Genomic DNA, 27,977 nt, shown 5'->3' on the forward strand with positions numbered 1-27,977 from the left:
CAGACTGAAACACCAGAGACACAGGGACTTTAAACTTAGATTAGAAACGGTAAAAATAAAAGATTTAAAAGTAATTGAAAAAAGTCTTTATTTCTGGTGAACAATCTGAAAACAACTAAAAAAAGTGTTTGGAAGGTGAACAGCCCCTTTATGGTATGAAGATCCAAATAACACCAATGACAAGACCAGAAAGTTTCCTACCTATGTTCCAAAACACTGGGTGTAATTTTTGTATTTTAATACTGTAAATACATTTATTTCCCAAAAATAATAGCGGTTTCTATTTTATTTTGTTCAAGGATCAGTCATACTCCTAGTTGTTTGCTTGTGGATGAGTAATGTGTGGAGGCTGGTATATTTGAGTGTATGCAAACACCAGAGTCAGACCAAGAATGATGCACTTTTATGTAGAGGTATGGGATCAGTTATCTGGAAACTCGTTAGCCAGAAAGCTCAGAAATACGAAAATGTTGTCTCCTGTAGACTCCATTATAACAGAATTTTTAAAAAATTATTTCCTTTTTCTCTGTAGTAATTAAACAGTAGCTTGTACTTGATCCCAACTAAGATATAAATAATCCTTATCGGAAGCAAAACCAGGTTATTTGGTCTATTTAATGTTTAAATGATTTTCTAGTAGACTTAAGGTAAGAAGATCCAAATTCTGTAAAGATCCGTTATCCGGAAAACACCAGGTCCCGAGCATTCTGGGTAACAGGTTCCATACCAATATCTGTTTAAACAAGTTTCTGAGCGTTTGCTAAAAATGACATTCTCTTTCTAGCAGGAGTGAAACCATACTGTAAAGCCCGACTGTCTTGTCGTTGTTGCTGTGTGGATAAACTTCAGTAACGGGTAATGCACAGAGATTAAAGTATAGAACATTGTACTTGATGAAGGGAACTATCCGCTGAGTAGAATTTATAGGTTGGTTGCCCACACCAAAATCCTGGACAGCGCACTCTTCGGATCACATCAAGGAATCGCTTGGTCGTCAAATCATTGGTAAAAAAAACTTGATTTTATTTAAATATTCAACATCTTAACAAACTGTATAACCCTGTGCCATGAGGTCTGATGCGTTTCGTGTCACTGCACTTCATCAGAGACCTCACTTCCTACTGGCAAATCCCACACGAAATGCGTCAGACCTCATGGCGCAGGGTTATACAGTTTGTTAAGATGTTGAATATTTAAATAAAATCAAGTTTTTTACCAATGATTTGACGACCAAGCGATTCCTTGATGTGATCCGAAGAGTGCGCTATCCAGGATTTTGGTGTGTGCAGTATTTCGTTTCCCTTAGCGACGGACTCACAACGAAGTCTGGGTAAGACCATATATCCTTATATATCTGGGAAGCTGAATCCGGTGATTTTACCAGGGGTTTGGGGCTTTGTGCACCCGGACCAGCAAACTTGGAGGGTGAGCCCAAAACCGGCATTAAGCGTATTTAAATAATTAAATAAACCATTAAACAAATTAATAAATAACAAATGAAGTAAAAGTGTACCGCAGGACTCGTAGGAAGAGAAAAAATCTTTTGAATCCTAATAAGCAACGCTGAGAATTCTTTTTTGTGATATAGGTTGGTTGCCTACAAGTTAGCCCATGTGTCATTCTGCCTCCTATCAGACTCCTGTTCCAAAGAGTTATAAAGGCTCTATGGTAGATATCGGGGACATTTTGTTGAGTGGGAACCAATGGCAGATGAGGAAGTTGTTTAACTGCTTCAGTTCTCTATGAGAGCACAATGACAGTAAAAAAGACAGCCGTGCAACTGAACTGGTCTGATTTGCTCTTTTGAAGACCATAGTTAAAATGCCACCTTCTGTACTTTTTGCAAGATTGTCAGATGTGAATGTTAAGTATTTCTTACATTTGATTTCAAACCATTGGGAAGGTGTATAGTTATCCATGTAATGTGCCCTATTTGCAAGTTCACTGCGGGTAGCTAACATAAGGCTGCACTACATGGCCATTCCTAAAACAAGTGCATTAATATCAGGTCAGTACTCCACTGCTATAATGGCCTCTGTCCTTCTGGAAAGGATGGTCTCTACATGTTGGAGCATTGCTGGTGGCATTTGCTTCCATTCCATCACCAGAGCATTAGTCAGATTGATTTGTGGGATCTGGGTTGGCTTCCAGTTGGCTAAATTCTTCCTGCAGATGCACAGTTGGATTGAGGTCAGGGTTCTCTGCAGGACAGACAGGTTCTTCCATTTCAGCAAATCCATTCTGTACAGACATCACTTTCTACATGGGGGCACTTTAGTGCTGAAACCTTAGAGGGGGTGGCTCACCTTTGAATTAACTTTTAGTAGGATGTAGAGAGTGATATTCTGAGACAATTTGCATTTGGTTTTTATTTGTGTTATTTAGCTTTTTATTCAGCAGCTCTCAGTCTGCAATTTCAGCAACCTGGTTGCTGGACTCCAATTATCCTAGCAATCATGTGTGGATAAGAGACTGGAATATGAATAGGAGAGGGCCTGAATAGAGATAATAGTAAAAAGACACAACAACCGTAAGCCTTACAGAGCATTTGTTTTTAGATGGGGTCAGTGATCACCCATTTGAAAGTTGAAAAGATTCAGAAGAAGGAAACTAATTCCAAATCTTTGAATAAAATAAATAAAGACCAACTGAAAAGTTGCTTAGAATCGGCTATTCTTTAACATATTGAAAGTTAACTTAGGTGAACCACCTCTTTAAGTTTTGCTTTCAATGTAGCAACCAACCCACTTTTACCTTCTTAATTATGCATACAGACAGCTAGAGACAGCTGCTCTTCCACCCCCCCCCACCAGGGTCCCCACCCCAGATGCAAAGTGTCCTTTGGCCCCCTTCCTGAGCCACAACATCCCCCGCGCCTACCTTCGTTTTAGTTTAGTCATGCTGGGGTCCAGGGAGGGAAGTCAGAAGCAGGGCTGGGCCCACCAGATTTTTTTCCCTGTGTCTCGCCGGCCCAGTCCGACACTGTTCATAGTCTTTCCTTGTCCTTTAAAGAACACAATATATCATACAGATTCTCCTTGTTAAAGGGTTTTGATCACCTTTAAATGTACATTGAGTGTGATGTAGAGAGTGATATTCTGAGACAATTTGCAATCGGTTTTCATTTTTTATTATTTGTGAGTTATTTAGCGTTTTTATTCAGCAGCTCTTCAGTTTGCAATTTCAGAAATCTCATTGCTAGGGTCCACATTACCCTAGCAACCATGCATTGATTTGAATAACAGAAATATTGAAATATGAATAGGAGAGGGGCTGAGTAGAAAGATGAGTAATAAATAGTATCAATAACAATAGATTTGTAGCTTTACAGAGCATTTGTTTTTTAGATGGGGTCAGAGCCCCCATTTGAAAGCTGGAAAGAGTCAGAAGAAAAGGGCAAATAATTCATAAACTATAGAAAACAAATAATGAAGACCAATTGATAGCTTGCTTAGAATTGGCCATTCTTTACCACAGTAAAAGTTAACTTGGTGAGCCACCACTTTAAGAATGCTGGGGGTTGGGTCACAGTCTAGAAAACCCTATTGTCAAACTGCCAGTGCATCAGTGATGGCACCAGTTACAGTGGTGTGAAAAACTATTTGCCCCCTTCCTGATTTCTTATTCTTTTGCATGTTTGTCACACAAAATGTTTCTGATCATCAAACACATTTAACTATTAGTCAAAGATAACACAAGTAAACACAAAATGCAGTTTTCAAATGAGGGTTTTTATTATTTAGGGAGAAAAGGGAGAAAAGAAATCCAAACCTGTGTGAAAAAGTAATTGCCCCCTGAACCTAATAACTGGTTGGGCCACCCTTAGCAGCAATAACTGCAATCAAGCGCTTGCGATAACTTGCAACGAGTCTTTTACAGCGCTCTGGAGGAATTTTGGCCCACTCATCTTTGCAGAATTGTTGTAATTCAGCTTTATTTGAGGGTTTTCTAGCATGAACCGCCTTTTTAAGGTCATGCCACAACATCTCAATAGGATTCAGGTCAGGACTTTGACTAGGCCACTCCAAAGTCTTCATTTTGTTTTTCTTCAGCCATTCAGAGGTGGATTTGCTGGTGTGTTTTGGGTCATTGTCCTGCTGCAGCACCCAAGATCGCTTCAGCTTGAGTTGACGAACAGATGGCCGGACATTCTCCTTCAGGATTTTTTGGTAGACGGTAGAAATCATGGTTCCATCTATCACAGCAAGTCTTCCAGGTCCTGAAGCAGCAAAACAACCCCAGACCATCACACTACCACCACCATATTTTACTGTTGGTATGATGTTCTTTTTCTGAAATGCTGTGTTACTTTTACGCCAGATGTAACGGGACGCGCACCTTCCAAAAAGTTCAACTTTTGTCTCGTCGGTCCACAAGGTATTTTCCCAAAAGTCTTGGCAATCATTGAGATGTTTTTTAGCAAAATTGAGACGAGCCTTAATGTTCTTTTTGCTTAAAAGTGGTTTGCGCCTTGGAAATCTGCCATGCAGGCCGTTTTTGCCCAGTCTCTTTCTTATGGTGGAGTCGTGAACACTGACCTTAATTGAGGCAAGTGAGGCCTGCAGTTCTTTAGATGTTGTCCTGGGGTCTTTTGTGGCCTCTCGGATGAGTTGTCTCTGCGCTCTTGGGGTAATTTTGGTCGGCCAGCCACTCCTGGGAAGGTTCACCACTGTTCCATGTTTTTGCCATTTGTGGATAATGGCTCTCACTGTGGTTCGCTGGAGTCCCAAAGCTTTAGAAATGGCTTTATAACCTTTGAAATTGAACTCAGGTGTGATAAACCACAGTTAAGTTATTTTTTAACAAGGGGGGCAATCACTTTTTCACACAGGCCCATGTAGATTTGGAGTTTTTTTTCTCCCTTAATAACGTAAACCTTCATTTAAAAACTGCATTTTGTGTTCAATTATGTTATCTTTGACTAATAGTTAACGGTTTTTGATGAGCAGAAACATTTAAGTGTGACAAACATGCAAAAGAATAAGAAATCAGGAAGGGGGCAAATAGTTTTTCACACCACTGTATATAAAACACACAATGCATACTATGATTTCTAACCAGTAAATCAAGAACAACATAATTCTATATTTACATATTTGAACAACAATCACATGAAATTCTCAGAGTCTCTAAAAGTAAAGTGACCTACTGTCATTAGGGTCCCCACCTTTTCTGGAAAAAAAAAATACCGGTTTTCCTATATCTTTTTTCCCTATTAATAACATTGGGATCAGCCATTATTTTTACTGGCCAGTAGGGTTGCACCTTTGTAAAAAATTATTTTACCGGCCAGCAGGGGGACGGGAACTAAAGGGATGGGCTGTGACAAAAAAGGGCGGAGCTGTGGTGCAAAAGGGGCGGCCACATCACGCTAGGGCAAGATGAGGAAGGAAAGGTAAGTTTCCACCCGAGGGAAAGGCCTTTTCTTAATGGTATTACAAATTACCGGCAGCTACATTGCCGGTAAATTTGTAATGCTGGCAACCCTACCGGCCAGGCTGGTAAAATACCGGCCAGGTGGCAACCCCAAATGTCATGGGTTTTGTTTTAGTCCTGTACCGTGGGAATTCACCAGAAACCGGAGATCGCTTGAGATAAAGAGTTGAGTGGATTCTGTACTCGCAAGAACAAAGAATAAGGTGGGGGTTTTATATCCCTTCACACAATACACTGTTACATGATAAAAAAACATTGATGATGACACAATGGTGTGGGAGCCGTACGTAGGAACCTCAAAGGGGAGTTGTACCTCCCAATCGGGCCCCACAACCATAAAACTATGAAACCATACATAGTACTGATAAGATATCGCTCTTGAGATGTTACACCAGTGGTGCAGCATTGCAGGGTTCATTTATAACCGATTCACTGTGTTCTTGATAGTCGATTTGAGGTGGGCAATATTGGGCCCAATGATCGGATCATAACAAAGGGTAACGGGCGGTCGGATCTACGGGATTTTGTCTTGTCTGATCGACATCTGGCCAACTTTTGGGCAGATATCAATTGGGGAAGCCTGTCGGAGGGCCCCATACACGGGCCAATAAACTGCAAACTCAGTCTGTCGGCAGCTTTTATCAGCTCGTGTATGGCCACAGAACTGACTAGTGAAGGGGGGCATGAATCTGCAAGGAGGAGGAGGGCTCTCTATACTGAGTCAGGCCTGCTAAACAAAAGGCAACCCTTACAGTTAATTTAACCATTACACCTGTTTTTTGTGCATATTCCCGCTTCAAAGGTACAAGGGGTCTATTCATCAATAGACTAGAGTGCAAATGTTTTTCTAGTAATTACAAGGAGTACCAGGGCATGCAGGGGCGCTCCACCAATGAGGCGAGTTGAGACACTCGCCTCAGGCGGCAGCGCCCCCCTGGTTACCAGGGGCGGCAAAAATGCCGCTCCTGGTAACTAAGAGCCGAATTTCCGGTTTTCAACCCGGAAATTCGGCTCTTCTAGTGCAGAGAGCGCAATTGCGCTCTCTGCACTAGCGTCGTGCAGCGCCCCGACCCCCTACTGCGCAGAAAATGTGAGCGCCGTGAGGAGGGCAATGGAAGGCCGCCTCAGGCGGCATAAAGGCGCGGATCGGCGCTGAGGGCATGGACACAATGCTATTTGTAGATGTGGTTAAAGTGCACTGTGTTTTTGCCATGGGAGACATGAAGTATGTGTTCTAGAAATGCAGTATACTTTAAGTACCTCCCCATGGGTATTTATAAAGGGATTTTTGTGCAGTGTTGTACACATAACAACACCAATGCTTAAGGGGGTGCTTTCACTGCACATGCTCTGTGCTGCTGTCACTTATTGAGCTTAGGGGCCCACTCACAATATACTGTATATATATGAAATGTCACAGTATAAGGCTGATTAGTAATTAATACAGATAATTACTGCACGGCAGCACAGAAACCAGTGCAACTAGCATCAAAATTTAATAATCAGCCCTGTAACATTAGCTTATATTAGAGGCCAAACTCATTGTCTGCTTGATAATTAGTAACGACCCCTAAGCTTAGCTTCTCAACAGCTGCTCAGAGCCCACTGAGCATGTGAGTGTCACAGACACTTTCCAAGATGGTGACCCCCTGTGACAAGTTTGAAGTTCTGGATCATTGCTGCTATTTTAAGCTGGTGCAATAAAATCAGTATATAAAACATGACATTTTCATTTTTATAGTTTCGTTCTCCTTTAATAAGTACACTCAGTCTCAGTACTTAACATAGTGTATGCACTGCTGAAAACTGAGACTTCAAGTTCTGGAGAATGCTGGGAATTGTAGATACGCAGAATTTAGGCACTTTGCCTGTATCAATAATAGGGATGTACCGTATCCAGTATTCGGTTCGGGATTTGGCCTTTTTCAGCAGGATTCGGATTCGGCTGAATCCTTCTGCCTGGCTGAACCGAATCCGAATTTGCATATGCAAATTAGGGTTGGGGAGGGAAATCTCGTGACTTTTTGTCACAAAACAAGGAAGTAAACAATGTTTTTCCCTTCCCAGCCCTAATTTGCATATGCAAATTCGGATTCGGTTCGGTATTCAGCCAAATCTTTCACAAAGTATTCGGGGTTCGGCCGAATCCAAAATAGTGGATTCGGTGCATCCCTAGTATTAATTATTCAAAATACAATTTTTGTATTCTGAGTATTCAAAATAGTTGTTGTGTATTGCAGCTGAAGTAAAAGGGTTTTTTTGTGCTTTCCTGAGAGAGTAGTGCAATCCTGTTGAGGTACATTGCAGGTGGAAAAGCCCAGTAACTTGTCCTGTAATAACAAATAAAATACTTGCTGCTGCGGTTGCAGTCAATAGTGTAGCTCCTGGGTGAAATGCAGTTTGGTGCATTGGCAATGGTGTTTAGACAAGGCTAAAACTGCAAGATGAATCAGTGACACCTATAATAGCTGGGGGTTGGGTAAATAAAAGGCATCTGTACATTCATCTATTGATATGTTGTTGCACAAGTACAGAGGCAATATAAAAAATAAAGTACCGGTACAGGATCCATTATCCTGAAAACCATCATCCAGAAAGCTCCGACTTACAGAAAGGCCATCTCCCATAGACTCCATTTTATCCGAATAATCCAAATCCTGATTTTCTTTTTCTCTGTAATAATAAAACAGTAGCTTTTGCTTGATCCCAACTAAGATATAATTATTCCTTAAGGCAAAACCAGCCTATTGGGTTTATTAAATGTTTACATGATTTACTGGTAGATTTAAAGTACGAAGATCCAAATTATGGAAAGATCCATTATCCGGAAAACCCCAGGTTCCTAGCATTCTGGATAACAGACCCCATACCTGTACTGTCGCCACTTTGATTTTCTAGTTGATCCTCAGTTTGTATGTTCATATTTGAAATGCTTTAGAACCTGACAGATTTTAATTAAATAAAGAATAGCACCGGAACCTGCATTCAGTAGACATATTATTACAGTTTATTTATAAAGCAGCAAGGTTGTTTCACAGCACTGTACAAAACATTATAGAGAACAAAGAAAATCCATTTTGTGTCAAGATCAGACAGACCAAAAGAAACAGAGGTCCTGCCCATGACAGCTTACAATCTAGAGGTTTCATATTGCTCAATAGACCCCCTCAAAATGAGAAGAATGGACATTATTACTAAAAAAAAAAATATTCCCTTGGGGAAAGGGCATGCAGAAATCCCTACTAGCAGTAGCCAGGCTGCCAAAAGCACTACCATAAATTGCTTCTATGTAGAAAAAGAACACATACATAGTAACATAGTATTATTATTTGTCTCCTTATTCACACCTCTGATATTAATACAATGTATAGCTCCTACTAGGTCAAAAAAAAGACCCACCTGAATGTTCTGGGCCTTTCTACATTATGTAGTTCATAGTCGCATTGTCTGAATTCTATGGATCCTTATTACATTCTCACCCATAGTATTAGCAACTGACTGATCTGAATCTCATATGACCAAGTTGCATAAAAGTCTGTAATGTGAGAGGTCAAAGGCTGACCACACACTCACCAACCACCTTGTGAGAAGGTCCGTCACCTTGCATGCCTATTGGCTGGGAGGTATAAAATTGTAATGATCCCACTGTTGGCAAGAACCTGATTAAAGGGGAAGTACATCCCCCTTTTCAACATTATTGCCTTGAATAGGGTATTTGCTGTCAACAGTCATTCTGTATATTGAGCTGCTCCTTGTCTGAAAGTCTAACACACTGCAACTAGGGAAAAGAGGGGGTTTGTTTATACAAAGTGCTTCTCAGTTCTGATTTGTTTTCATTGTGCTTGGCAGAGTAGGAAGCAGAATGTGACTTTAAAGGAATAGTAAACACTTTTACTTTAGTACGTCCGGTCCCTTAGAATGTCAAAGGAGCTGATAAAATAAATTGCCAGTCCATTGAGAAGCCCCTGATAATGATCTGCTCAAAGGCTAATGCTTAGATAAGGGTGAGGGAGTTTGTAATCAATTGACCTATTTATAAAAGAAGGGGGTAAGGTCAGTGAAAATAGCCCAACTTTAATATGAGTGCTCTATAATGGCAAAAAATAGGAAAATATGGATATGCTTTTAAAATTTAAACAATAGGCAGAGTGTAATTTCAACACAAGTCTCATTTTAAGCAACGTTTTTTTAGGTGTATACTGTTCCTTTAATTTCAATTTCAGATTTTGCCCTTTTTAGTACAAAACCCATTTGATATTTCCTAATTAAAACAATAGGCAAAAAGCATGTTCAGCTCAGGCCTAGGCATGAAACAAATGCTGCAAAAGGTGGATATCATTATAAAAACTCTACTTTATCCAAGTCAGCCAATGAATAGCTTTTGCTAAAGTTGGGTTTTGGTTGTTCACACAATCTTAAGAACCCTAAAGGAGCACCTGAGTGGCCAGTAGTATCAATCTAGTTCCATGTATGTGTATGATTATTATGCTTGTATTGGGACAACATTGCATAGACTACAATACCTTCTGAGCTATTGAGTAATGTATTGAGCACTTCCAAAAGTTTGATAAGATAGCACTGGAGGCTCTGCATTGCCCTTGTCCTTTCAGTGCAGTTTGTATAGGACATGTAACAGACGGATTTAAGGTTGTGAAGTCAACAACTGGCTCAGTAGAGATAGGAATACAAAAATAAATAAATTAAAACGCAGGGCTGTGTTTAGTGTGGGGAACCATAAGTCAAATATATGATTGTATTTGCTCATAAAAGACCAGTAATAGCAGAAAATGTAAATGACTTCTGCATATTCACATTCTACAGCATTTTTAGAAAGCACATTTATATGTAAAATACTTTCATCTTGTAAGGCTTTCTGACCCAGGTTGTGAAGATGAAGCATCTGAACATGGATTTATTCACTATTTACATGGACACCACATACACAATGTCTGCAGACACTACAGCCGAGAGAAAGCACGCAATGTAATAAATAACAGGACTTTTGCTTCACATACAAGAAATTCATTCATATGCCATTTACATTTTGTTGTGTTACTGGCCATTTAAGAGAAGCAGCTTTATTTCAATGGTAATGACTGTTGATATGTGATACAGGTGTGGGATTCTTATCCAGAATGATCGGGCCTAGAGTTTTCTGGATAAGGGGTCTTTTGGATCTCCATAACTAAAGCCTTCTAAAAAAACAATTTAAACATTAAAGGAGAAGGAATGCTACAGAGGCATTTTATTGGCAGTAGATTAGATGCAGTAGTGCAAGATAGAATGCTATATTTATTCTGTAGAATGCTTTACCATACCTGAGTAAAAAGCTGTAGAAGCTCTCTGTTTGTTTAAGATAGCAGCTGCAGTATTAGCTTGGTGTGACTTCACTTCCTGCCTGAGTCTCTCCCTGCTCACTTATAGCTCTGGGCTCAGATTACAGCAGAGAAGGGAACAGTGTTTCTTGTGACAGAGGACTCAGAGCAGCACTTCTTTGAGGGTTCACTGGTATATTTAGGTGGACCTTTCTGATAAGGCTTACTTAGTTTTAACCTTTCCTTCTCCTTTAACTGCACCCAGAAGCATTGCTGTTTCTTCAATAAGGATTAATTATATCTAACTTGGGATCAAGAATAAGGTACTGTTTTATTTTTACAGATAATGGGGAATCATTTTAAAAAAATTTAATGATTTGATTAAAATTGAGTCTATGGGAGATGGACTTCCTATAATTTGGTGCCTTCTGGATAACAGGTTTCCGGATAACAGATCCCATACCTGTTTTATCTTTCTGGAACTGAAGACTGACTGTAGCATACCATGTAATGTAACATTTAGAATCAGCTGTAGCAGCTGAAAAGAGAATTTGGCATACATCAGTATGGATAACGGCTGTTCCCATATCTGGAGTAATCAGTGTCGGACTGTCCCACAGGGATGCCAGGAAAACTACCGGTGGGCCCAGGTGTCAGTGGGCCTCTTGCTTCTGACCATTTGGCCTATTTCTTTATGGGAACTTAAAAATGGAAGAATAAACCATAGTATGTAGAGAAAAGAAACTAGAAGAATAACGAGGTTGAGTGAGGAGAGGAGGTATAATAGTTTGGAAAGTGGGCCCTCAGCCTACGGTTTTCTGGTGGGCCCCTGGCATCCCAGTCCGACACTGGTAGTAATGAATGCATTGAGAGTAGCAGGAATTCTATAAAAATGGATATTGAAGACATAAGTTACTTTTTTGCTGGAAGGTCCCGATACCCATACCATACCTCAGCAACCTTTAGCAATACCCTCTACTGTAGTAGATCTACAAGGAATCTCCATAAATGTGACCTCCCCATTCCAGAAATATTTTAAATTAAGGCCTAGTCTATGATAAAACTAATGAGATGAAATCCTGTCTAAATGCATAAAAAAAACTATATATAATAGTTATGTACATCCAAATTATACAGCTCCCATATATAAAAATAACTCTCAGAGAATTATGGTCATATTTGCTAAAATGCATTCACATGCTATTTGGCTGCTGGATGGCTGGACCAGCCTCACATTCATTTACTTCATTTTCTCCTCTCATGTACATAAGGAACAGGGTGACTGTAGCAAATGTAGCCGCATTAACCGGAAAGGCTCGGAGTAAGGTAGAGGTCAGGCCTCGTGAAAACACTCTCCAGCCTTCCTCTTTGTAACTCTTTCGAACACAGTCCATTATCCCATTATAATTGTTCACTCCTCCAATGCCATCTGCCTGAAGTCTTGACTTGATCACATCAATGGGATAGGTGGAGAGCCAAGATACGATCCCAGACATTCCTCCAGCAAACAAAAGCTTGGGAATAATGAAAGTGTCATTGATTTCACAACTGAGATACCTTGATAGGTAATCGTATGTCAAGAAGTAAAATCCGAAACTCGGGGTCTCCCTAAGAAAGGTGGTTACCATCCCTCTATTAATGCCCCGTAGACCTTCCTTGCGGTAGATTTTCAACAGACAGTCCAGAGAATTTTTGTACGTTTTTGACTTTGATTTGTATTCCCCTGTTCCCTGAAGTTGCAGTCTTGTTTTAGCTAATTCCATGGGGCAACAGATGACGCACTGAATAGAGCCTGCGGCGGCACCAGCAAGAAACTGGTTTAATGGAGTGTCTTTGCCTAAATATCTTAGGGTGTTTCCTTGAACACCAAACACAAGGGCATTGATAAATGTAAGTCCCATCATGGGTGATCCAATTCCTTTGTAGAGTCCCATAGTCTTAAAATTAAAAAAATAAAAAAATTAACATGCGATTTAAACCAGAATTCATTATAAACTTAGATTTTTATAATATAAACTTATATTTAACTTATTTTTTATTCATAATGGTAAATACTAGATATAAAATAAATATTCTCGGTAGTACTGTGGTATATTAGGTCTACTGAGCCAATCAGGCTCATAACTAAAGAAGAAGCAGATGGGCCAGCAAAGGCTAGTTACACCACTGGAGCCAATCATATTGTTTTAACTGGTTTGTGAATCATGGATTAATCATGGAGAATACATGCACTTTAAAAATGGCTCTCCTCTCCGGACTCAGCTCTTAAAAGGAGCTAAAATATATAAGGGCTTTTGGGGGCAAGTTATAAACAAGTATTTATGGCTGTAATGCGCACAATGGGGTATGAGAATAGATCTTACAACAGTCAGGGACATCTCACAACTTTCTATTCACCAGTAAGGTTTTTTTTTTGGATATATTTATAAAAGGTACAAACAGGGTGAATATTATTGGGCAAATCTCCTCTGGTAAATTCCATTTGTATTGTGTCTCTTGTTCTTGAAGAAGACGTGAGAGAAGAGAGAAGGTAGAAGGAGGAGGTGTCTAATAAATACAATTTAGAGTGAAGTAGATCTGGTAGCTGTGAGACGAGATAGGAACTGAAGAGTAGGCAGACAGAAGGGTACCAAATATTGTACGATTTAGTCAAGGAGTTGCACCCGCACACCTGGCCTCTCCATTAATTACGTACGGTGCCTGGGGTATAAGAGGACGGCCCCTCCACGATTCAGTGATCAAAAGTAACTCCAGCACGTTGTTACTGTTGGATTGACATTAAACACGGGAGGAATCCATTGAGCAAGTTACGTGTGCTGGAGTTACTTTTGATTACCAAATATTGTATAAATTAAGAAATTCACAAGAAGAACGAGCAAGGAGTAGTGAAAGGGAAAAGTGGGGAAGAAATGAGAAGGACAGAGTAAATAGGAGATAGCCATGAAAGACACAATATAATTGATACTCTTAATTATGCCACTTCTATTTGCACAAGCAACTTACACTTTCTTGCTTGATAATGGACTGGAAGCAGTGAAGGGTCCCGCGATACTTGGCATTTGATACACTCTGAACTTGAAGACGTACCTATGAATAAAGGTCCACATGTTGAATAGGTTTTAAAGGCAAAGTTGGTCTTAAAGGACCAGAAGCTGATTTTACAGAAATTAAATGTATATTTCAACCATATTGGCAAGTTAAGGAATATATAGATTATTTGAATCACAGATATATGCAGATTTATGCTTAAAAACAGAACCATCTTGAGTGCTAAAACAAATAACACATATTACAAGACACAGAAATACATACTACACAGTGTTTATCTTTCCATGCACATTAACACTAATATAACCTGTTACATGACGTGCACAATAACCTTACTTCAAAACCTCTAGCAATGGCTTAAGAACTGTAGCTAAACGTAAGCAATATCTGGGAAGTTACATGTTCACACTAATTGGCTGCCTACCCCTGTTCCACATTCTAATGTTTGCCGGACCATGGCCTGCTCGCCCTAGTTGTGACCGACTGAGGAAAAACATCTCCAATGATTCAATGAGCTGTTTTTCTTGGTTATGGCAAATGGAGGTTTTTGATTAAACGGCTCATAACTCAGAAATCATATGAATGGAAGTTGTTAGGGCCTCATATCAAAATCATTTCTGGGTCCCCCTAAACTTTAGGAATAAGACATTTTTTTACAAACATGCATTTGAACTACTTATAAGCCTCCAATATCTCGCTTGGCCCTATAACTCCTGGGCCCCAAGCAGTTGAAGGCTCTACTTTCTCTATTTTGACACCCCTGAATGGGAGTACTTGTAGTAGCAATTACCCACCATGTGTAGGATGTGAATGTTTTGTTTTTTGTTTCCTTACGCTTTGCTCTTAAAGGGGTGGTTCACCTTTAAGCAAACTTTTAGCATGTTATAGAATGGTCAATTCTAACCAACTTTTCAATTTTACGTCATTATTATTTTTTTTTTTATAGGTTTTTAATTAATTGCTTACCTCTACAGACTCTGACTCCATTTAAAAACAAATGTTCTGTAAGGCTACACATTTATTGTTATTGCTACTTTTTCCTTACTCATCTTTCTATTCAAACAAATGTTCTGTAAGGCTACACATTTATTGTTATTGCTATTTTTTCCTTACTCATCTTTCATATTCCAGTCTATTATGTAAATCATTGCATGGTAAAAGTAACCAGATTGCTGAAATTGCAGATGGGAGACTGCTGAATAAAAGGCTAAATAACTCAAAAACCACAAATATTAAAACATTAAAACCAATTACAACTTGTCTCAGAATATCACTCTCTACATCATACTAAAAGTTAATTCAAAGGTTATTAGCTCCTTTAATGCTATGTTGTACTTGTCACATCTCCTCTCCTGTGCAGAGTGCGCTCCCTCCCACTGATCTTATGGTACTCCTCTATCCAATAATAATACTCAAGCACTCATCTGAACCTATCACTCACTTTCTTATATATCCATCTGCCTATAACTCTGTCCAACCCCAAATACAGTGTACTTATGTATAAGAATGCAAATAAATAAGGGCCCAGTCTTATCAACTACTGTTATCTTTTTGCAAGTGGTACTGATATGTACCCACTGGTAAAGCAAGTAATGATAACTAAACACAGACTCAAGTATATTCTTTAATACTGCATTAAACAAAGTTAGTTTGGGATAGTTCTACATTAGAGAAATGCACACTAAAATGTGAATGATAACCAGATGCATTGAACTTTCTCCCTTCTTGGCTGCACAGGAATTAGATAAAGGAGTCTCAGCCAAGGCCATTCCCTTCCAATGCCATAAGCAGTTAAACATCCCCCATTCCCAGCCTGACGTAGGCAAAGATAATATGCTGAACCCTGCACTGCAGGTATTTTTATGCTGATGGAAAATCTCATAGAATCCAAGGTTGCAGCAAGTGAAAACATTCAGACTTCTGGTTGAATACTGACACTAAAACAAGCATGTACAGAGGAGTTGACTAAGCCATAGGAGGAAGATACCAGTGTAGTACAGAAGTTTGTCAAAAGTACCAGATTATGTGTCATTTGTCCATATATTTTTGGGCAATATTGGGTTCACTGTCTGGATATTGACCAATTTGGCTTTCCACATGGATATATTTATTTCTCTAATTTGTTTATTTGTTTGATGGTGGGAATAAATGGATCTTAACAGAAGTTGGGTAGGGGTTGGACACCTACTCACTCCTGGATTTGCTGCTGCCTTATCCATTCATACAAGAGGTATCAGCCTATCAGCTCCCATACAAAGATGACACAGACAGGCAATACAGACTAAAACTAGGCAATGCTGACCAGAACATTTTTAGTCCAAAAAGTGCTCACACCAGGACTTTTGCCATTCAAGTGAATTGGAGCCACAGTAGGGGATGATTGGTATTTTTCAACCAGATGCAGCATGTCATTAGTCTATAGCAGGGATCTTCAACGTGTAGCTCTCCAGATATTGCTGAGCTACATCTCTTGATATTGCCACATAGCTAGAAGTGGCCAATCAACAATAGCTGGGAAATCACTAGCTAAAGAGTCAATGTAAATGTAAAATCTGAGACCTTCGAACTCTTGCAGAGTTACAACTTCCAGAACCTACTACCTCTCAGCACAAGATCCCCCACACTGACTGAAGTTAAGAGAGCCTGATAGCACTGAAAGGCAAGAGATAGCTATCACTGGTCCCCTAGGGCTAAAACACACTATACAAAGTTGGGGGAACTGGTTATAAACAAGAATTACCAGTGCAGCAGCTTGATACAATTATAAGCTATGTTTGCCAAAATAAGGTTACAATCAAAAACAAGAAAAGTTTTAATTGTAAAATAGACTGATTTATATTAATTCATATTTATCTAGAAGATAAAAATTAGAATAAATGATACTTAGAGAAACAGAAGTATTCACCTAGTCTATACTTACTTGGAGGTAACTCTCCGTGGGGAGGCTTATCTCTCATCTACAACAAAGTAACACTTTTGCTGTTAATGAAGACAGCCCCTAGCTTAAAAAGTAGAGGTAGTTAAAAGCAACAAGGCAATGTATCACAGTACACAAACAGTACACACACAAGAGAGAAGGGAACCAGCATTAATAAAACAGTAGTGGGCTGTATTTGTCACGGTAAATAAACATGTTGTTATAGCCAGGGCTTTGAATAGAGGTAAATGTAGGTAAGGCTAGGGGCACACGGCGCAATTTCGCCGCGATTCTGCGCTGGGCGAGTTGTCGCTGCGTTTTTTAAGCCGAAATAGCTTTGCTAACTTTGGCGCTGGCGTCAATGCAAATCGCGGCGAAATCGCTGCGCTAATTCACACGCGGCGATTCTTTTTCTACTGTCGCCCGGAAACGCCCAGCGAGGCAACTTCGGACGACAATAGAAAACGAATCGCCGCGTGTGAATTAGCGCAGCGATTTCGCCGCGATTTGCATTGACGCCAGCGCCAAAGTTAGCAAAGCTATTTCGGCTTAAAAAACGCAGCGACAACTCGCTTAGCGCAGAATCGCGGCGAAATCGCGCCGTGTGCCCCTACCCTAAAGGTCATAACAAAATTAAAGGTCTATAATACCTACAGTGAAATTACAAAATAAAATCATTGATTGAGGTTCATGAACCTGATTGTAGAAATTACTGGGGGAAAACATTACACATTTTTCTACGCCTTGGTGCACCTGCTCTGTTTGTACCATTGGAATTCTTACTGCCACGGTGTTGTATACTCCTCGAATTGAAGTCATTCAAAACGTTATTAATATTAATCTTTATGGAATGCTGGGCTTCCTAAGATTCTATGCATACACACAGCCACTAGGGTTACCAACTTTTCTGGAAAAAAATACCGGCCCTCCTATATATTAATCTTTTTTCCCTATTAATAACATTGGGATCAACCATAATTTTTACCAGCCAGGTGGCAACCCTAACATAGTTACATAGTTACATAGTTAAATTGGGTTGAAAAAAGACAAAGTCCATCAAGTTCAACCCCTCCAAATGAAAACCCAGCATCCATACACACACCCCTCCCTACTTTTAATTAAAATTCTATATACCCATACCTATATTAACTATAGAGTTTAGTATCACAATAGCCTTTAATATTATGTCTGTCCAAAAAATCATCCAAGCCATTCTTAAAGGCATTAACTGAATCAGCCATCACAACATCACCCGGCAGTGCATTCCACAACCTCACTGTCCTGACTGTGAAGAACCCTCTACGTTGCTTCAAATGAAAGTTCTTTTCTTCTAGTCTAAAGGGGTGGCCTCTGGTACGGTGATCCACTTTATGGGTAAAAAGGTCCCCTGCCATTTGTCTATAATGTCCTCTAATGTACTTGTAAAGTGTAATCATGTCCCCTCGCAAGCGCCTTTTTTCCAGAGAAAACAACCCCAACCTTGACAGTCTACCCTCATAATTTAAGTCTTCCGTCCCTCTAACCAATTTAGTTGCACGTCTCTGCACTCTCTCCAGCTCATTTATATCCCTCTTAAGGACTGGAGTCCAAAACTGAACTGCATACAGCCACACGTTAATATGTGACTTTAGGGTCAGGCTCCCTGCATGCTGCCGCTGATTCTAACCTCCCTACCGGCCCCCAGCTCGGCCGAAAAAAGAAAAATGTACTAGGGTACGTACTCACCTCAGGTAAGGGAGTTGCTGGGGAATTTCTATACCGCTATAGAGGAAGCAGACTGCATTCCAGGCCCCCTGTCCCCCAGCAATTGTGAGGTCTGCTTCCTCTCTAGTTACACCACTGTTAACTATTCTCATGGTATCCAATGGTTTAGACATAATGCCAAAAAATGTCTTACTGGTATACAATCTCTTAAAAATTCCAGTGGGCCCTAGAACACTTGCATATTCCTTGCACACCCAAACAAACTAGAACATACAGAACGCAATAACACATTATATATCCTAAACAAAAGGCACAATTTATAGTTATAACCAGCATATATATGTTCTGCATCATTAGCTCCTAGTCTCAATAAACTGCTCAATACAATACAGATTTCTTTAGATGACCACTAGCACATTCTTATGTGTCTGGAGCCAGATTTAAGACATTCTTTGGCATTTAAAGATAAATGAATAAACATATTGAACAAGGTATTGAGATAGAGTATGATGGTTGCTGCATATCTCCACTGACATTACAACTGATCTCTATTGCCCACATAAGCCAGCATGATACAGCCTACTGCGTTAAGCAAAAGAGGCACATCAGCAGTGAAATTCTGGGGGTTCACCTGTCTCCATGCTCTAGAGCTGACCCGTGTTCTTATAGCTTTACTATAAAATGTCACTCAGAGGGACAAGCTACACTGGTACATGACATATGACCAGGGGCATCTCTGGCACCTATGGGGTCCTAGTCGAAGGACAGAGTATATAAGTGTATCAGATCTAAAAACATTGAAAGCCTTATGATGAAACTATCTTTCCTGTTTACAAGAACATATCTGGAGTTTTCAAAGTTTATAATAATGCAACAGCATTGCTAAATCTCCAATGTGTTACTCTTTGTGCAGTAGTTGGCATAGGGTTATTGGACATTTAAAATTTGATTTTCACATTAAACAATAGAGATCAATATGACAGCAAATACCATGTAGACTCAGAAGATGAGTGGTACTTCTGACATCAACCCAAAAGCAGAATACTTTTCTACGGAAAACTGCAATTATGCTACATCTTACACCATCTTGCCATCCTTAATTATTACTTGTATCAAAAGCATCTACTGCTGTTTGAATTTGGATTTGAAATTGCAAGTTCATATTCAGATTGGCACAGAGGGTGTTAGTAACAAGAGTTTGTCACAGTGGCATAACTAGAATGCACTGGGTCCCCATGCAAAAAAATCTTCAGAGGGGCCCAGCGCACACCGATCACCATTCTCCCGCCCACTTCCCGTCCAGACTCCACCCACTCACCCGCCCAGACCCTGCCCACTCTTCACCCCGTGTCGACGTACTCTGCTTCTCCCACAGCAGATAAGAGAGCGGCTGGGGAAGGGGGGTTCTTATTAGCTATAGAGCAAGCAGACCCTCTATAGTTACGCCACTGGTTTGTTAGCGTGCTGCCACTGGTCAGCTTCACAATACAATATTGCCAAAATCCACATTTTCCTGAAGCTTTTGAAGCGTGAGATGTTATAACACAGAATCTGCTCAAACTATATTATCTGGGGATGACTCTGCCTTCAAGTAGGGTTGAAGTGTCTATATATTCCCACTAGAGAAATTATATTATAAATATAGAATATTTAATTTAATAGTGTTTTTCACAGTTAAAAGTGGATGATGCAGGACTGGCAGGCAGTTCTACTTATGGAACAGTTTAATTAAGGCCACCATCCCTAAAAAATTGTAAAATATAATTTTTATCCCCATGCCTTTCAACCAAAAAACACTAAACTTTTTAACAAAAGAACAGCTTCAACCTTTAAGTCATATTATTATCAGATGTGGATAAAGAATCAGATGTTAGAGTTTGGATTCTGCAGTCACATGTCAGCATGTGTTAGGTGATTAGGGCCATCCACGCAAGCTGTATTCGTACATATTATAATATTTGATCTAGTTTGGCATCGTTGTTTCTTTTACTGAACTAACATGTAACCTGATCAGTTTTGAGTCATCAAAAATAATCCTAACAAAACAAAACCTTAACTGTAGACTGCCTCCTGATCAAAATCTAAGGTGATTAATAATGCATGCAGAAAAAACTAAAATGATGAGGAACTACACTTATGTGTGTATATAATTGGATCTCATGGATATGAAAACGTGAACTCACCTTAACGGTATCAAATGGATGTCCAACTAGCACACCAGCTGCACCTGTATACAGAAACAGAAGGCACAGTCAATAACCAAGTGCATTTTACTAGACAATTATTCTAGTGAGTTTAGTTAAAATACATTTTCTGTATGTCCCACAAGATCAGTTAAATTTACACCATCATATATGTTCTTGCAAGTTGTCTATATATATATATTACATTGTTTTTGCTAGTGGCTTTTATAGGTATTTTAGATGAGCCTGCATGACAATCTGCTCCATTGAGGGGATATTAGCGAGGGACTTATGTTGGAGGTCCAGACATTGCAAGGGCTCTAAAAACAAATACTTACAACAGATTAAAGGAAAGAGGAAAACCTATTTAATCTGCGTAATGTTGTTACACATTTTGTGACATTGTAAATCGGATGAGTAAAAAGAAACTTGTCATCGGATTGAGGTAATTGTAGTCCAGTATCTGGGATTCTATGAATGTGATTTGTAATACAACAACAGCTAAAGATTTGTTGAACACCGAGATAATTTAATACATGCATTATAAAATGTTATTTTAAAAAGGCCCATAAAAAGATTGCATATGTTGATGTGTCAGACAGGCCAGGCGAGGTTACAATTGTGGAATTATGCTTAGATTATTATTACTGGCTGTGCTATTGGGTTTCCAGATAACAGTGTATTGGGATAAATGCCATGGTGGAAGAACATCTCTGCAACCTTTACCCAGAGTTGACCGTGTTTAAATGACCTGACCTGAACAACCCTTTTAAGGAAAATATACCCCATGTATAAGCTGGGTTGTTTGCCCACAAACATACAGTTGTTGGGTGTGATGAAAATAACCCCACTTTATGTGTGTGAATCTGATAATGATATCAGATTGTAAGCTCCACTACTGCAAGGAATGATTTGAATTGTTAAACTTTTTCCTTAGTGCTCTGAAGAATATATGCCAAAGCTATATAAAATATAAAAATAATATCAAGTAGGCCACATTGAACAGAACCCCCTGATGCAAATTATTACAACAATAAAAAAGTAGGTGCTTGTTTAACAAAGCGTAACTGAACTGAACATACCTCAGACATGAACCCTTAGCTTTTCAGTACAGGCACACATTCATACATTAACAACTTTTGTATTTAGAGCCTATATTAAGAAGGTACAATGTCTCTTTAAGGCATAAATCCATAAAAGTCTGAACTCTGCTAACATGATCTGATCAGTATCACACACAGCTAAAAGCAGGAGACTGAAAACTGATCCTCGCTCTCTTTTTACACCAGGGCATCTTGTACAGGAAGAAAATAAGAAACAACTCAGAGTGAAAGCTAGAAAGCAAAGCAATGCTGAAACTTTAAAGGAGAAGGAAGCTACTGAAGCAGTATAGGTTAACCAATAGGTTGGCCACAATAGTGCAAGCTATAACACTATATTTATTCTGCAGAATGCTTTACCATACCTGAGTAATCAGCTCTAGAAGCTCTCTGTTTGTTTAGGATAGCAGCTGCCATATTAGCTTGGTTTGACATCACTTCCTGCCTGAGTCTCTCCCTGCTCACTCATAGCTCTGGGCTCAGATCACAGCAGGAGGGGAGGAGGAGCAAAGTGAGCATGCTCAAGCCCTAGCCCTAGAGGTTTAAGCTGAAAACAGGAAGTCTGATACAGAAGCCCATGTGTACACAATAGAAGGAAAGAAATGCTGTGTTTCTTTACTTTCAGGGTTTACTGGTATCTTTATCTAGACCTTTCTGATACAGCTTACTTAGTTTTAGCCTTTCCTTCTCCTTTAAAGGGCACCTATAACAGCCAAAATCAAACACATATTAACAATCTGACCTAAACACATTTAATCAAACTACATTATAGGTTTTTGAAAAAACTGCAGGTTTTAAAAAAATCCCTTACTTTGTCAAATGGGTTCTTTCACTGAGGAGGCCATACTGTGACTATAACAGAGACTCTAATATGCAAATTTCAGGAGCATGCTCAGATTGTAACACTGCTTTGAGTATTCTACCCAGAATGCCTTGTTTAAGTAAACTCCTCCACTAGAAGTATCAGGAGATTTCCCTATCTTGTCCCCTGCTGGTGATGTCATTATGCAAATGAAGGGCACACACTAACTTCCAGCAGGTGGCACCACTACTGAACAGCAGCTAACAGAGGTTTGGCTGATTTGAAAATAGCTTAGAAGGGTTGATAAGCAAGCAAGGAATTTCAACTGAGCATGTGCGAGATTTTAGAGCTGCAGTTGGCTGGGAAGATATAGGTAGGAGGAGCCAGTGAAATCCAAGATGCCTGCCTCAGCTAGAACTGCAGGGGAGATAGGGGAGATCTTGCAGAAGGTATAGTGAGCTGATCATTTACATTATACAAACAATTCTAACTGTTTTAAAAATCGGATTTCTTGAACGTTCACATAGTGTATTTACTTAGTAAATGATTTTGATCATGATTGGTGCCCTTTAAGACAGATAGATCTATATACAATGAGTCAGAACTATATACCTTACAGCAGAACAGTGTTGTTTCTTTTTTGCCAGTATTTTCTCTCCCAGTATTACAATATACAAAGCAAAATGTTTCTTTTGAAAGAAGCTGGTTGTGGGTGGAATACATCCTGTTTTGTGCCCTTGGAGTCAAGTAGTGACAATACATAATGAGTTTTGTTTGGCAAGCAGGATCTTTGTTATACTTTATTTCAAAGCTATTAAACAACAATTTTATCCCCCCCCCATATAATGTAAAAACATAGTTGCTCCCATAAGAAAGTGGGCACAGTAGCATTGATAGGCACATGTAGATGTTCCTTTATCACATTAGTAATGCTGAAACATTTAGAAACATGATATATTTTTATTTCTGTGTAACTCTTCTCAGATGTTCCATGACCTGCAATACCTGGCCACCCACACAGACCTTTCACACAGTTCTGCCAATTTCCTAATGATCTGTATGATCCTCTGGAAATTATTCGTTTTTGGCAGATCAGTCTGCTTACAGACTGGCATTTGTTTGTTCCACCCTATGTGCTCTGCCTTCTGGTGCCTTCTGCCTTGGGACACGTGTGGCAATGGAATTAGGCCACAGAGCAAACACCTCTTAAAGCTGAATGGTCTATAATCTCATCTGAATGGCCAATGTGTACATATCTATTAGTAATGCAGCCTGCCTCCAGTGACAAATGATAAAGCCCAACACTACACTGACAATGCTGGGAATAGCAGTTTACAAAAGCCGAAACAGGGTGAGTAAGAGGGTTAACAGAAGAGGGCTTTAATCAACAAATTTAAATACTCTCTCTGCTATGCAAGCTGAAAAATATGCAGCAAACATTCCCCATATGTCAAGTGACGTTTTTCTTCCAGGGCATCTGTGATTGGTCACTTGGGGGGTGTGTTGAAACGTAGCACTGCCTGCACATCCCCTAGCCATACATTCCGTAACTGGCGTGGTTTACTCATTATTCCTTTTAGGACTGTTATTGTAATGCAGAGTTTCATTTCTGTAATGTCCTCACTGACCTCTCCTGAAAGGCAATGGCATTCCCAAACAAGGCAGCAGATAATAATGAAATATATATATATATATATATATATATATATATATATATATATATATATATATATATATATATATATATATTTATAGACAAAAAACGGCAGCACTCCAAGGATTTTAAACAAAAATCAAATGTGAAAAAAGGGAAAGTTCCAGATAGGAACTGAAAAGTTGGACTCTAATAAACGTTGGACTCTAATAAACCTGTTCTTATTTCACATTTGATTTTTGTTTAAAATCCTTGGAGTGCTGCAGTTTTTTGTCTATATATTTCTGTTCTGGTTGAAACACCCAGGTCTTGCTGCTGGCTCAAGGTGTGCGCTCCATTTTGCATTATATATATATATATATATATATATATATATATATATATATATATATGATTTTATTTAGAGGTTCAGATGCTGGAGGGAGTACTGGATTGGTGAGTGATAGGCATAGCATGGAACACGCATACTTACAAATCTACAACCTACTGCATCACCTAACCAGTTCCACTGCAATACAATACCAAGAAATATGATACAATGCTGGGAATTCTAGTTCAGCTACAGAGGCAGCAGCTGCAGATGGCAGTTCATTGGATATACCTTCCTTGGACAGTCAGGGAGCCTGCTAGTTACTCAGAACTTGAAGGAAGTGGTCACATATCTCCACTCTTGCATTGAGTGTACAGCAAATGATACAGCCACCCACTACTCTTAACCTCTAAAAAGCCACCCTCTTAAAAGATGGCTTTTAACCTGCAGGAAAAAAATGAAAAAAGAAAGCAGATTGCTATAAGGTCCTGCACCTGTATGTTTTGCCTCAGTAACATTGCAGTTTACTATAAAGCTCCACAACCAGAGTCAGTGTATACATTACTGTGCTGTAACATTATAACAAAAAACCAGACCTAATCACATATCATTCGTACTGTCTGTACAATTCTGATATTAAAGCATAAATAAAGGCTGGACTCTCTGTCTTTTCCTTTAATGCCTTATCTGATATATTAAAATGACCTATCACTCATTCTCTCCTGCTTAGTCAGTATATGGCTTCTATACTGTTTAGGCCTATAGGGATTAAAAATATGTTTTGACACTGAGTCCACTAGATTTCTATGGGGTTTGGCAGGCCAGCCCAACCCTGGCAGGAAGTGGATATGTGCAAGTATTGGGAAATGTATAATTGTCTGAAAATAGAATTGTAATAATAACCCACAACTAAGATTAGCAAAGACTGGATCTGTGCCCAAACTAGCCAGTTTGGGACTCCATCTGTGGAACAAAACTGGCCACAGATAAAAAAATATTTGAGGGCAAGTTGAAACAGCTGTATCTGTTCATACATGGCTGATAATATGACTCACTTCATGGGTGTGTGCATGTGTGTAGAGATTGGATGGAACATTGACACCTTCTCCATGAACCAGATTCCAGAATGTCTCTCATAGATAACAATGTTGCCCCAGGGCTGCTGTCCTAAATAGTTTCTGACCTAAGTCACATATGTGGTAACTCTTAATGACCCATGTACAAACAAGCCACTAATGCAGGCCTCACTTTCATTTTGAACAATGGATGCACCCCACACTCCCTCCCCTTTGTTGTTGATGCAAGCCAATTGTTTGCTTTATTTCTGCTTTTGATCCAGTACATTCTGCTTTCAATCTGATAGGGAGTCAATTTCCTCAGGCTGCAGCAACTTGTTAGCTGGCGTGTCTTGTGGTGCAGGAGGGCTGGTGAGGCAATAAATACAGAATATTTCTATGTTCTGTGGCAGCAACACCCGCCTGCTGCAACAAACTCACACACATACACCTGCCATGGGCAGCACCCAGCCTGCAGCAAACCCGCACACCAACCTTCCTGAGGTATAGCACCCAGCCTGCAGCAAACTCACACACTAACATTTCTGGGGTATCACCCAGTCTGCTGAGTCTTACACATCAACCTCTATGGAGTATCATACAGCCTGCTGAGTCTTACACATCAACCTCTCTGGGGTATCAGCCAGCCTGCCGAGTCTTACAGCGGCACTAGCCAGCAGCAGTCTCTCACAATCCCTCCTGACTGGGGGTAGTCTGAGGTCACAGACCCACCCCTGCAATCTGCATCATCTCAAGAGGGACTAAGTCTTCAGTCCAAGGAAGGCGACACGTGAGTCCGGGGTTGGCTTTTCCCGGTCCCCCTACTTTACGAGAAATACGTGGCAGTAGTGGGGCCGATTATTAGCACCTCATCAGTACCAGGCAGAAGCGGCAGAAGCCGATAAGTGATTTAATAAGTAGATAAAGCTCAAATGGTGCAACCCCTTCGCTAAGAGCCAGAGGCCACATGAAGCGGACATCACCCGGCACTTTGGACACCCAGCTGGCTCAGTGGATTGGCACACTCATCCCTCGTGACTGTGCGGGCACAATAATACCGCCAGCCTGCAGCTTCCCCATTATAGTACAGTCACGTCGCCTTCCCCGCCACATCAGCCAGGGCACTGGCCAATACCACTTTCCATACAGGGGGCTGAATGAGACCCTCCTACCTGAATGAGGGAACCCAGACCCCCGTCACCTGATGGTACACACCGTAGACGACACTATGCTCACTGCCAAGCTCTTACTCTCCTTTGTGCACCCCCCCCCCACACACACACAGACACACACACACAGACACACAGACAACACTGCCACCACCACTATGGGCCGATTTCTCCAGTAAACCACGAGCAGCCAGACAGCACCTAATCTGTCGCTTTGTGGCAGCCAGCATCCCGCAGTAAGCGGCAGTGTATGGTGAATAATTGATAGAGAATCGAGTCTGTCTCACCTCCTGCGCATCCTGCAAAGAAATCCAGCGCCATGCCTGCCGGCTACGGATGGAGATGAGATGGAAAGGATCTAATCGCCCAATGCCAGGGCTTCCCCTGTGCCAGTCACTTAACCCCAATCCCAAGGAGCTCTAGGGACAAGGCTCCCAGGTCACAGCTGCTCGATGGGCTCTGCTTCCCTTTGATCCCAGATAACAGAGAGATTGACACACGGCTCTCCCGGAGCAGCGCGGACCTCTCCCAGCAGCCACTATTAATCTGGACTCTTCTATTTCTGACGCCACCAAAGAAGGTGCAAATGTCCTTATTTAGGACACGAGTCTTGTCCAATGAGAGCGGGAGGAGAGGACAACACCCCCAGGCCCAGCCTCCTTGTAATGAACACCTCCTTCTCTTGGATGTAGCTGAGGTTAATTGCTGCACCGAGATGGAGGAGGAGGAGGAGGGGGAGGAGAAGTTTACCGGTACATGAAAGAGCTGCCCAAGGTGGAAGGGTGGGAGCCAAGGAGGGAGGGGATGACAATAGAGGGGAAAGGAATGTGGCGGGCTCAATTACGTTCATAGTAAACACTACAATGGGGCACATGGTTATGTCAAGGTTACCAATCAAATAATAAACACCATTGTACAGTTGAAGGCATTTACCACACAACGTTTTGCAGCTCTTGTAAGGTGATGGCCTGGTAATCTTTATTTTCTGTGTGATATAAACAGAGTTTCCATAGGAGTGTGCTTGCGCAACAAACATATTTAACATAGACTTTCAATACTAATGACACACAGCCCCTTGGTTTGGCTGCCATTTCTGCAGACTCCCCCCCATGTTTGGCTGGCAATTCTACTGATACCTACCAGGTTTGGATGCTAATTCTCAAGGAAAAGTGTTATATTGATATTGGTAGCTTGGTTTAGTAGAGCTTGGTGTAGAGTTGTGAGATTTTGGGACATTGCCTCCAGATATGTAGTAACATTCCTCCCATTGTTACACTCTTTCCA

General features: G+C 40.3%; 1 protein-coding gene across 3 annotated transcripts; it reads right to left on the reverse strand.

Annotated features, from left to right (window-relative positions):
- Positions 1 to 8,420: 8,420 nt before the first annotated feature.
- On the reverse strand, positions 8,421 to 27,378 carry slc25a29.L (solute carrier family 25 (mitochondrial carnitine/acylcarnitine carrier), member 29 L homeolog). 3 transcript variants are annotated; one of them, NM_001094110.1, is given in 5 exon segments: positions 8,421 to 12,688; positions 13,755 to 13,838; positions 16,720 to 16,801; positions 20,604 to 20,647; positions 26,981 to 27,226. In NM_001094110.1, a coding segment is annotated over 1 exon segment (741 nt). In that variant the 5' UTR covers positions 12,686 to 12,688; positions 13,755 to 13,838; positions 16,720 to 16,801; positions 20,604 to 20,647; positions 26,981 to 27,226; the 3' UTR covers positions 8,421 to 11,944.
- Positions 27,379 to 27,977: the final 599 nt, after the last annotated feature.

This window comes from Xenopus laevis, chromosome 8L (genome assembly GCF_017654675.1).
Source record: "Xenopus laevis strain J_2021 chromosome 8L, Xenopus_laevis_v10.1, whole genome shotgun sequence".
NCBI classification, from domain to species: domain Eukaryota; kingdom Metazoa; phylum Chordata; class Amphibia; order Anura; family Pipidae; genus Xenopus; species Xenopus laevis.